The sequence below is a fragment of the Pipistrellus kuhlii genome, unplaced genomic scaffold (assembly GCF_014108245.1).
Source record: "Pipistrellus kuhlii isolate mPipKuh1 unplaced genomic scaffold, mPipKuh1.p scaffold_m20_p_22, whole genome shotgun sequence".
NCBI lineage: Eukaryota > Metazoa > Chordata > Mammalia > Chiroptera > Vespertilionidae > Pipistrellus > Pipistrellus kuhlii.
The window spans coordinates 9,132,064-9,144,293 of NW_023425521.1; the positions used below are offsets into that span (position 1 = coordinate 9,132,064).

Genomic DNA, 12,230 nt, shown 5'->3' on the forward strand with positions numbered 1-12,230 from the left:
GGTTACTATAGTTACCTCAGTTCTCTGAAGGGCTGCTCTGGGGTAACCACTGCTTCCATTTTATTTATTTTTTATTATTTATATATATTTTTAATTTATTTCAGAGAGGAAGGAAGAGGGAGAAAGACAGAAACATCAATGAGAGAGAAGCATTGATCGCTATCTCTTGCATTCCCCCTACTGGGGATGGAGCCTGAGATCTGCGCAGATGCCCTGACCAGGAATCAAAACCTGACCAGGCACCTTTCTCTCTCTTTGTCTCTCTCTTTGTTAATCCTCACCTGAGGATATTTTTCCCATTGATTTTTAGAGAGAGGAAGGGACAATGTGAAAGACACAGATTGATTGGTTGCCTTCCACACATGCCCAACCAGGGCCATGTATCGAGCCTGCAACCAAGGTACCAGAATCGAACCTGAGACCCTTCGGTCTGTAGGCTGACACTCTATCCACTGAGCCAAACCAGCTAGGGTTAGGAAGTACATCTCATGTGTGAGAGAGATTTATATTTATATATATATATATATATATATATATATATATATATATATATATATATATATTTCAGAAAGGAAGGAAGAGGGAGAGATATAAAAACATCAATGATGAGAGAACCATTGATTGGCTGCCTCCTGCATGCCCCCCACTAGGGATCAAGTCCACAACCTGGGCATGTGCCCTGACTGGGAATCGAACCAAGACCTCCCAGCTCAAAGGTCCATGCTCAATCATTTAGCCACACCAGCTGGGCAGCAAGTAGATCTTCTTTTTTTAATTACTCTTTTGTTTCTTATGAGTTGGTATTGGATATTTCACGATTATCAAATTTGATAATTTGAAAGCCATCATTAAGCACCATGTCAGGATTCTGCCATTTCATTTACGATAAGTGTTACCATGCCCTGACCTTGGTTTACAGCTCTGGAAATCAATTCTTTGAATTCTGGCCCTTTTGTGTAGCTCATTTGGGCCACTAATTATCCTATTGATATTCATTTATAAGTGGGAAAATTCCATGGTAATGAATTAGACATACAAGAAAGGAGGGGGGAAAAATAGAACATAGAATGCATACATACTCCTAGATGTCTTTTATCCAACTGCAGAAATGAAGCGAGTTTCTAGTGAGGAGCACCTTTTCTTAAACAAACTACCAGGAGACTGCCCCGTGGTTAAAGACCAAAAGCTCACACCCATCCATCCTCCCTGACCCAGAAGAGTCTCAACTTCCACCACGCAAAGTGCCTTTGGGCTAAAAATAATTTCCTTTAAAAATGCATCTACTTCTAGGCACAGTAGTGCATTAAACAGCTATTATTTGTGTGCTTTATCAGACACTCCCTTTTTTCTGTATATAATAAATCTTATACCTTTCTCACTTCCAAAATATTCATCCTAGGAATTATTAGAAATATGAACTTAAAAGAAAAATTATCTATAACTTTATAATCCAGCGATAAGCATTGACAAAACTGTTTTCAGTCTTTTATCTTTGCATATAAATGCAATTTTGAATAAGGATTGGTTCTTGTTTCATAACTAGTGGCCCAGTGCATGGATTCATGAACATTGAAAGGAAATTAATTAGAAGAAATATTTTAATAACGCTCTTCACCCTTCCTCTATAATAGAAGCATCGGCCAAATTTACAATTGGCAATGACAGATCAAAACACGCACATGCAATTGGCACCAACAAGAGCTTTATATGTATCATGCATGTGCGAGTCAACGTTTATTTTTAAATTGCCATTGTGTGTCTTATGTACCAGCCGGTCAGATGGTTGGATAGATGGTCGGTCACTTAGCCATATATATATATTTAGAGACCTGGTGCACAAAATTTGTGCACTTGGTCGGGGGGAGTCCCTCAGCCCGGCCTGTGCCTTCTCACAGTCTGGGACCCTTTGGGGGATGTCTGCCTGATGACTTAGGCCCTCTCTCCCCAGAGAGTGGGCCTAAACCAGCAGTCAGACATCCCTCATGCAGTCCGGGGCTCTTGCAGTCCAGGACATCTTTCACCTTACTACCCGCCTTGTGCTCACCAGCCATGAACCCGGCTTCTGGCTGAGCAGTGCCCCCGCTGTGGGAGTACACTAACCACCAGGGAGTAGTTCTTGCATTGAGCGTCTGCCCCCTGGTGGTGTGCATCATAGCGGCTGATGGTTCCTCTATTTGGTCAATTTGCATATTAGGATTTTATTATATAGGACTAGAGGCCCAGTACATGAATTCATGCACAGATGGAGTCTGGCCGGCCCACCCCGATGGGGGCCCATCAGGCTGGGCTGGCGGTGTGGAGGGCCTGCAGATGGTTGGCCAGCTGGCCCTGCCCTCAATTGGGGTGTTGGGGGCCGATTGGGAGCCAAGCCAGCCAGGGATGGGGGCCTGACTGGGGCCCAGATCAGGCTTGCTGGCTGCCGCAGTGTGCATCATAGTGACTGGTTGTTCCAATCATTCTGGTCATTCCACTGTCTGGTCGCTGGGCTTTTATATAGAGAGATAGATATACCTTATTTTAATATTTCAAGCCTATTTCTCAATGCACTTTATGCTCTTTAAAATGTCTCCCTTGGGTAGTTACTTTAATACATACAAATAAGTATATAACATATGTACCTTCTAGAGAATTAGAACGAAAACAAGACCCAGACATCCCTGTGTCCACCTTCGAGCTAATAGAACATTGCTGGAGCTGGTGAGCCCCTCACCCACCTGTCTCACCTCCTCCCTCACCCCCTCCGTCCCAGCCCTTCCACCCCAGGAAATCATACGTGCATTGCCCATATCATTCTTTGCTTCTTATTTTGTTATTGAATTTTATTTTTTTTTTTGCTTTATGGTTTTACCATATGAATATATGTCCTCTTAAATAATACATTGTGCATATTTTTGAATTCTATAGAAATGTCACTATTATTTTTTATCTATTCTGTGAAATATAATATCTATTCTTCTACAATTTGCTTTCTCCCCCTTATATCATTAGTGGGATACATCCTGATACTTTTGGCTTTAAATCGTTCACTTTTACCACTACAAAGTATTCCATTATATGACCACCACCACAATCCGGCCATTCTCCTGTAGATGGGCATTTGAGTTCTTTGTTATTTCCTGTAAATGTTCTGTGTGAACATTCTCATAAGCATCTCCTGGTGCATATGAAAAGGGTTCTCTGGGGTATTATTTTACCTAGGAGTGGAATTGCAGGGCTGTGGGGGGCATACCTTTCACCATACTAAATCATGTGAATTTATTGTCTCACCTTGCCAGCACTTGTATTGGTTAGCTTTTTAAATCTTTTGCCAGTCTGATGGGAGCAAAAAGATATTGTAGCTTTAAGTTACACCTTCGTGACTATTAATGAGGCTAGGCGTGCTATGTGCTCTTTGGAATATTAAATGACAATTGTGTTTCCTCTTCTGTATGTCTTTGCCCATTTTTTTAAGAATATGTTTATTTTATTTTAGAAGTCCTTTACATATTCTGGCTACTAGTCTAATTGTTTGGCAGTTATATCTTAGAAATATATTTTCCCAATTGGTAGTTGGTTTTTCTCTTTTTGATGCCTTTTAATAAAAATAAATTCTCAATTTGAACGTGGTCAAATGTATCCACCTTCTTTTGAATTGTGACTTGTATCCTGTTGTCTTAAGAAATCCTTCCCAGCCCTGACTGGTTTGGCTCAGTGGATAGAGCATCAGCCTGTGGACTAAAGGGTCACAGGTTTGATTCCGGTCAAGGGCATGTACCTTGGTTGCAGGCACATCTCCAGTAGGGGGTGTGCAGAAGGCGGATATAGATGTTTCTCTCTCATCAATGTTTCTGACTCTCTATTCTCTCTCCCTTCGGCACTGTAAAAAAATCAATAATAATTTTTTTTTAATGGATATTAGTTTAAAAAAAAAACAACTCCTTCTCAAATGTGGGGTTATTATTATTCCTATTTTCTTCTAAAATCTCTACAGTTTTACTTTGCAGTTTAGACCTCAACATGAAATGGATTTGGGACTTAACTGTAAAGTGATGTTTAACACGTGGTGTGAGGTACATGTTATGAATTCCAGTTGTCCCAGGATCTTTCCCTGCTGGCCTACAGACTGCCTCTGTCATGTAGCATCCATATCAGGGTATAACTCCATCTCAGGACTCTCCATTCTGTCCTACTGGTCCTTTCTGTTGATCCCCGGATCCAGTATCATAATGTCTGTACCATTATAAATTTTAATAATATGGTACAAAGCCTTCCTTTCTACTTCGTTCCTTAAAAACCCCTTGACGATACTTAAGAATCAGCCTGCTGGGTTTTCACTGGAATTGCATTGAATGTATAGGTTATTATGGGGAGACATGACATCCTGGAGATAAACATTTCTTTGATAAGCGTGGTATACCTCTCTTTTTTTTCTTTTGTGTCCATAACGGAAAACCATAATTCCGTTCTTTTGTATTGAACTTCCTTTTCTTAGGGAAAAAGTTCTCTTTAGAAACTAAGTATACACTTCCACATCCACAGCAGTGACAGTTCTCCCTCCCTCTTGATTTTAGTCTCCAGTAGTTTCCTTTCCAGGCAGTCCCCGGTCCCATGAAATTCCAAAGAACAGCAACAACAAAACAGCACTGTGTTCCTCAAGGTCTCCCTACACGAGCATCCACCAGCTGGTCTCCATTCACCATTTGTGTGACACAAATATACCTGCTTACATTTTCATTCACTCCATCCTCATCAGATTCTGGGATATTGGCATAAATGGTTGGCAAGCGTCGTGGTATTGGTGACGTTTATTGGCTCATCACTCATCCCAACCAACGTCTACCGAGTGGCCTGGATGTGCAAATACTTTGCCAGACACTGGATGCACTTTACAGTGCGCAGAACAGGTTCACCATCCTCTTGCATCCAGTCTGCCCACAGCCCGTGGCGTAGATAGCGGGTGTACCCTTATCACCTGGCGTTACCGACAAGGAAACAGAGACCTGGGAAGCTTAAGTCACGCGTCCAAAGTCGCCAAACTCCCAAGTTGTGGAGGCGAGCCTGACCACACATCCCATGCCCTCTCCCACAACTACAGCCGACTTCCCCACGGGGGCTACGGCAGGGAGAGGGGTTCCCAGCCTTTCCCACGGTTCCCCTCCACGGCCCTGTCCCACCACCTCCAGACCTAGGGTGGCAGGCTGGTTCTCCCGGGCAGCTGGTTCTCAGCTCCTGCAGAGGCACCTGGTATAACTCTCCATGCACCTATTATCCGTAACCACGCCCGGAAGGATCTTCAGTTGGGTCGGAGGGAGCAGGGGGCGGAACTGGGAGCCCTGCGGGCAGGTGTGGGGGGATCGCTCCCTCTCCCTTCCCCTGCTCACGCTCACGCCCTGGGAACTGGTATTTGTGGAAACTGCAAACGTGTGCACTCTTGGTCACGAGGGCTTGTTTTCCATTTAGTCTCCTGGAGGAGGACTCCGAGGAGGAGGGAGACTTGTGTCGCATCTGTCAGATAGCCGGGGGCTCCCCCACCAACCCCCTCCTGGAGCCGTGCGGCTGTGTGGGAAGCCTGCAGTTTGTCCATCAGGAGTGCCTGAAGAAGTGGCTGAAGGTGAAAATAACGTCAGGTAAGCGGGGAAGGAAGAGCGAGTGGCGAACGTGTGAGGACATAGAACGATAGGAGTGTGGGACTCGGAGTATGGGACGCAGAGCCTTGACAACAGCTCCCTCACCTCCTCCGAGCAGGAACCCGGGGAAACGTGGCCACCAAGCCAGGGCTCCTGCCCACGGCCCTGGCAGACAGCAGCAGGACTCACCGCTGTCTTTCAATCATGGAAGGGAAAGGAATATTTTTTCCCCCAAGTCTGAAAGAAGAATCCCGAACCGTATGCTATGGAGCTTGACCCCTGCGTGAGGCCTCAGCAGAGATGCTACGGTTGCCTTCCAGGAGGAAGGAAACGAGAAATGGGTCAGCCGTTAACCTCGGCAAGCACACAGCCCCCATGCCAGTTAGTAGACACCTGGCCAAAACAGTTCTGCTTCCATTTATTTTGGGGGGGGCGGGGGGTCACAAAAGAAACAGAGCAAGCTGCCTTTTTGCAATAGGGGTAGAAAAAGAGCACCGGCCGAATTTTCTAGAACCTGATTAGACACAGAGTCTTCCATGTGCTGGTTTTGTCAACTCTTGTCTTCAGCCGATCAGATCTTGTAACTGGGCATGAAGCCACATCAGTAGGTAGTTTTCTTTGCAGAGAAAGGAAGGGGTTCTTTAAAACATGGTTTGGGAATGAGAGCCACTTGAGCCAAAAAAATTCAGAAGCCCAATGCAAAGAACAACTCCATGAGAAAATAGCCGCTGTCTTTCAGACACATGTCTCTACAATGTTTTCCGCCCCTAGTGCCTAACCAGGTCCTCTTTCCCTGCTTCCTGCTTTCTCCTCCTCCGGGGCCATCCTCCCAGGCCTCCTGGGACACCTAAGAGCTCTGCCCTGTCCCCATGGGGTATGGCTGTGCCCCCTTCACTAGCACAGAGCGCCATTTAGTCAGAGAAAATGAACGCGTGGCATGATCACACTGTCTCCTCCCTGAGGCCCTTGTTCCATATACGAATCTGCCCGAGAACACGCAACCTGGGCCACCGTCCACACGGCCTAAACGCATCTCCACATAGTAGGCAGGGGACTCAGTCCCTCCAAGAGCAGAGAAACGAGTGGATTTTAGCTGCTAATGACTCTGCCGGGTAATATTTCCTCTTACTAGAAACGTAGGCTGATTACTCATCTAGCACAGAAAAAAAAAAATTATTGTGAAATAGACGATGGAAGTCCTTTTAAATGCTTGTACATGCTGATGCTGGTCGGGCGTGCTGAGCAGGATTAGGTTGGAAGACACATGGGACATTCAATAGCCTACAAGAGTGGTCAGCGACCCGCGGCTCACGAGCTACAGCGGCTCTTTGGCCCTCTGAGTGTGGCTCTTCCACAAAATGCCACCCATGGGCACGCACATACAGCGACTGAAACTTCATGGCCCATGCACAGAAATCGGTTTTCAGCCTGGGCAAGTCTATTTTGAAGAAGTGGCGTTAGAACACTCAAGGGGTTGTTTTGTTCTTTTAAAAGCAAAATTGCAGACTGTTCTTTAAAAAAAAAAAAAATCGGGTGAACAAAATGCAGATAAGGGATGACTGTTCATTCTTGTCCTTTGAAATTCTTTACTATTTACTATTTCTCTTTACCTTCTGAGAGGAAAAAACTATTATTATTTACTATTTCTCTTTACCTTCTGGGAGACCTAAGAGCTCTGAACCTGAGCAAACCTTACCTTTACCAAGTAAGTGAGGGTAACTAATTCTCCAATATTCTCTAGTGTAGGGGTGTCGAACTCAATCAGAGAAGGGGCCAAAATCTAAAATCCAGCCTAAATCGCAGGCCGAATGGTTTACTGAACAGTCATAAACTGTCATTGTGATGGAAACGCAGCGGAGTGCAGTGATGACAGCGCGGTGCGGGCCACATTGCAAGGCCTGGCGGGACGGATTTGGCCCGCGGGCCTTGTGTTTGACACATGTGCTCTAGTGCAAGCATGTCAAACTCGAGGGCCGCAGGCTACCTATCTCATTGATTTGGCCTGTGTTAGACTTTGAGTTTGACATGCTTGTTCTAAAGTATAAAATAAACATTGGCACATCATTAGCCAAAACACAGCAACGACACTGAGGGAAAGACGTCTGGCAGAATGTTTGCCCAGACAGAATGGCCACAGGTCTGCACCTTCCACTTTTGCGTGGGGAGTAGGATAAGTGGAGAAAGATGCCGATCAGATATATGTCTAAAAAAAACAAAAACCACCACCAAGGAAGCCTTCTCGAGTTTCTTTTCCCAGCTCTGACTGAGCTCAGGTTCAAGGGCCGCCCGGACACTGCTGTGCTAGTTCCCACTCGTGGCCCCAGGCTCCCTCCCTTTTCTCAGTGGAAAGTCACTTGCGTGGGAGTGAAGACAGATTTTTTTATTTTTTTATTTTTTAATATACTTTATTGATTTTTTCACAGAGAGGAAGAGAGAAAGATAGAGAGTTAGAAACATTGATGAGAGAGAGTCATCAATCAGCTGCCTCTTGCTCACCCCCTACTGGGGATATGCCCGCAACCAAGGTACATGCCCTTGACCGGAATCGAACCCGGGACCCTTCAGTCCCAAAGCCGACGCTCTATCCATTGAGCCAAACCGGTTTCGGCTGAAGGCAGATTTTAAGTCATAGATTGAGGATAGCTTCCACCATCCATTGGCCCACTGTGCTAGGTCTGCAAGAAAAAAACAAAAACAAAAAACAGCAAAATCATAGGCCCAATACTTTTCTTTTTTTTGCAAACACCTGTGTTACAGACTCTCAACCTCCATGTAGCAAATCTAATTTTATGAAGCAATATGTTTATATTGAAACTGAAAGCAAGACCTGTTATTTAAAAGTCATGGGACTTTCCCTTAGACGAAGCTTGCATAATAATGAAAATGATTGCAAAGGAAATCTTCCCGTTCTCGGGTTCAAGGTCATTTGCTAAGGGAGATGACCGACTTGAAAAGAAGGTCACTGAAACTCTGAATTCATAACACACACAAGTTGGCTATCAAAAAGACCCAAAGTGTCAACACAGAAAGACCCCAGGTCATGCATAACAAAGAATTCTTTAATTTAAGGGGCGAATCTAGGCGCTGTGAAGACCTGTGAGATGTGTAAGCAAGGCCTGCTGGTCGATATGGATGATTTTAACATGACTGAGTTCTACCAGAAGCACCAGCAGTCCCGGGTAAGAGACACGCACAACCACTCTACAGGGTCAGCCCCAGCCGGTTTGGCTCAGTGGATAGAGCCTCAGCCTGCAGACCAAAGGGTCCCAGGTTTGATTCTGGTCCAGGGCACGTATCTCGATGGCAGGGGCTTGTGCAGGAGGCAACCAATCAATGTGTTTCTTTCACATCGATGTTCCTCTCTGTCTCTCTCCCTCTCTTCCACTCTCCCTAAAAATCAATGGAAAAATATCCGAGGGTGAGGATTAACAACAACAAAATAATGATAATAGAAGAGCAAAGTCAGAAACTCTTTCCCCGATATAAGGCAGGCAGGAGGCCTTGCACCCTGCAGTGGGTAGCGTTCACTTAGCTCACTTCTCGGAGAAGGTCTGTTACTGAATTAGACCATTGGCAGGTTGGAGAGCCTTGATCACCCTGGTTGAGGTCCCGCTGCTATGAGGGGCAAAGAGAGGAAGCTGTAGTCACTGAGAGGACAATAGGAAAAGTCCGGCAGGCTCTGAGCCCAAATTTGCTGAAGGAAATTAACGGAACAGGAGAAAAAAAGATCAGGATCTTAGAGGAAATGGTCTCCCATTTGTATAACAGGTAACTCTGGGATGCTCAGGAACTGCCTAACTCCAGGGTAATAAACATGTAGTAAGCACCTACTGTGTGCTTCTTTAACACCTCGTGAATGAACTCTCCTGGGGCATTTGAATTGCAATTCTAACTCTGTCAAGGAGTTAGTTGACCTTAGGTGGGAAAGTGATTTATGCCCAGGATAGTAGTTAATTGCCCAGCTCTCAGGCAAACAATCTGTGCTTAGAGTGCTTACAGTGTGGAAGCCGCAGGCCACCTGTGGCTAATGAGCAGGTAGCTACTTCCAATCAGGATGTGTTAGATACAAACTGAATTTTTTTTTAAAAAGTGTCAAATATCACATAAATACATTTATAATCATTATTTGTTGAAATGATAACATTTAGGACATATTGGGTTAAATAAAATAAATTGTTAAAATTAATTTAACAATTTTTTTAATTTTCTAATGTGGCTACTTGGAATTTTCAAATTACATGCATTTCTTTGTATATGCGGTATTGATCTATAAGGTACCTTGTCATATAATAATCAGTCAATAAATATTTATCAAAGGGAAATAGCTCCCAGAACCATTATAATTTAAGACTGACCTCCCTTATAATGTGATAAGAAAAACAAGATTAGTGGCTCAGTGGCTGATCTACGAACCAGGAGGTCACAGTTCAAAACCTGGTCAGGACACATGCCTGGGTTGTGGGCTGATCCCTAGTGTGGGGCACTCTGGAGGCAGCCGATCAAAGATTCTCTCTCATCATTGATATTTCTATCTCTCTCTCCCTCTCCCTTCCTTACTGAAATCAATAAAAATCATTTATTAAAAAGATTAATAATCATGACTGTAAAACACGTAATTTTAAAACCTAAAATCAGCTTTTTTTCTCGCTCCCCGGCCATCTTGGCGGCTGCATCTGGTTGGGGGCCGTCCCGCACTTGAGGCAGGAAGATGGTGGCCGCAAAGAAGACGAAAAAGTCGCTGGAGTCCATCAACTCTAGGCTCCAGCTGGTGATGAAAAGCGGCAAGTACGTGCTGGGGTACAAGCAGACGCTGAAGATGATCCGGCAAGGCAAAGCGAAGCTGGTCATCCTGGCCAACAACTGCCCGGCCCTGAGGAAATCTGAAATAGAGTACTATGCCATGTTGGCCAAGACTGGTGTCCATCACTACAGTGGCAATAATATTGAATTGGGCACAGCGTGTGGAAAGTACTACAGGGTATGCACACTGGCTATCATTGACCCAGGTGATTCTGATATCATTAGAAGCATGCCAGAACAGACTGGTGAAAAGTAAATCATGGGAATTTTTTCTTTAATAAAATTGACCAGAGCTTGGTTTAAAAATTGAAAATAAATAAATAAATAAATAAATAAATAAATAAAAATAAAACCTAAAATCATTGTTAACAACTAAAATGTCAGCCTTGGAGGAGGAGTCCCTGTGGCTGTCAGACCTGCAGACCTTGCGTGCAAGTAGCGCAGCTGAGCCTGCATGGTGCATGTGGGTCTGGGTATTTATGCAGTTACTTTTTTAAAACCCTAAGGCTGCCAGACAAAAGAGTGAAATATCGATACGAATGGGGATTTGGATGGCACAACTATTAAGTTTGATACAGTGGACATAATGCCACACCAGCGTTGCAAAGAATGGGCATCAGAAAGTGGAAGGGGGGGGGGGGGGGAGAAAGGATTTTCTGAGAAATAAACTCAGTAGTTTGAGACCATACATGCTGAGGGTCTTGAATCATTCAGTCACAACCCCCAGGCACCACGATCTGAGATGACAAGCAGAAGCGACTCACATTCTTGGACCCTGAGGATGCCAGAGTCAAAATTTTGAAAGGAACCAGGCCCTCTGAGCGCCTGAGGTCAGGGTGCCAGCTGGGACGCAGACAGGGCCCGTGTGCTCATCTCGAAGATCAGAATATTTCGGGAAACGCAGCCGGCCAGACTGTCCAGACCAGGCCGTGCTCCTCGGAACGCCGCCAGGACGGCCTGCAGCCTCACAAACAGCGCGCGGCCCGGGGGATGCCTCATCCAGTAAACCCTGCTGTGGGCCCAGCAGTCCACGCCGTTCTCCCCTTGCCAGGCCGCTGCCCTGCACCCTGCACTGCTGCTCTGTCCGGGGTGCTTGTGAACTGACTCGATAACAGCAACTTTTTCCATTTGTACTAACGTGTTTGCCCCCATGAAGCCAGAAGCAGCCATCCCACCAGAGAACGCACTAGCGTTAACTAAGACGTGAACCAAAATCCTATTCCCTTCCCCAGAGTTGCTGTGTGATCTTGGGGAAGCTACACGAACTTTCACCTACGGGAAATGGGAGGGGACCACTCCGGCCTCGCAGGGACGGATGTAGGAAAAGACCCAAGTGCACCGGTAATACCTCGTTCCTGCGCAGAAGACTCTCAGCCAGTGAGAACCGCCGTGTTTCAGCCACAGAGATGCCCAGCGTCTGGGCACCGCAGGGAGAAAGCTAAGTGCACCCCGAACCAAGCCAACTGGCCTACTGCACAGGGGCCACACTAATCCTTCAGCGGAGAGACCAGCTACAAGCACACTGCTGAAAGAACTGTAAAAGCGCCAGGACCGGTTTGGCTCAGTGGATAGAGCGTCGGCCTGCGGACTCAAGGGTCCCAGGTTCGATTCCGGTCAAGGGCATGTACCTTGGTTGTGGGCACACCCCCAGTAGGGGGTGTGCAAGAGGCAGCTGATCGATGATTCTCTCTTATCCATGTTTCTAACTCTCTATCCTTCTCTCTCCCTCTGTGAAAAATCAATATATATATATGTATATATATATATATATATATATATATATATATATATATATATATATATATATATATATAAACTGTAAAA

General features: G+C 45.3%; 2 protein-coding genes across 2 annotated transcripts in view; both read left to right on the forward strand.

Moving 5' to 3' along the window:
* Window positions 1-12,230, forward strand: part of MARCHF10 (membrane associated ring-CH-type finger 10) — an 82,299-nt gene that overhangs the window by 53,798 nt on the left and 16,271 nt on the right. The window contains exons 8-9 of the mRNA XM_045586334.1: window positions 5,440-5,606; window positions 8,676-8,785. Of these exons, the coding sequence (XP_045442290.1) occupies window positions 5,440-5,606; window positions 8,676-8,785 (277 nt within the window). The remainder of the gene's footprint in view (window positions 1-5,439; window positions 5,607-8,675; window positions 8,786-12,230) is intronic.
* On the forward strand, window positions 10,243-10,712 carry LOC118726507 (60S ribosomal protein L30). Its single transcript, XM_036451375.1, has one exon. The coding sequence runs from the start codon at window positions 10,315-10,317 to the stop codon at window positions 10,660-10,662; it is 348 nt and encodes a 115-aa protein (XP_036307268.1). The 5' UTR covers window positions 10,243-10,314; the 3' UTR covers window positions 10,663-10,712.

Bases quoted from the DNA above. Each gene is read 5' to 3' on its own strand.
- LOC118726507 (XM_036451375.1), top strand. From the start codon at position 10,315: ATGGTGGCCGCAAAGAAGACGAAAAAGTCGCTGGAGTCCATCAACTCT.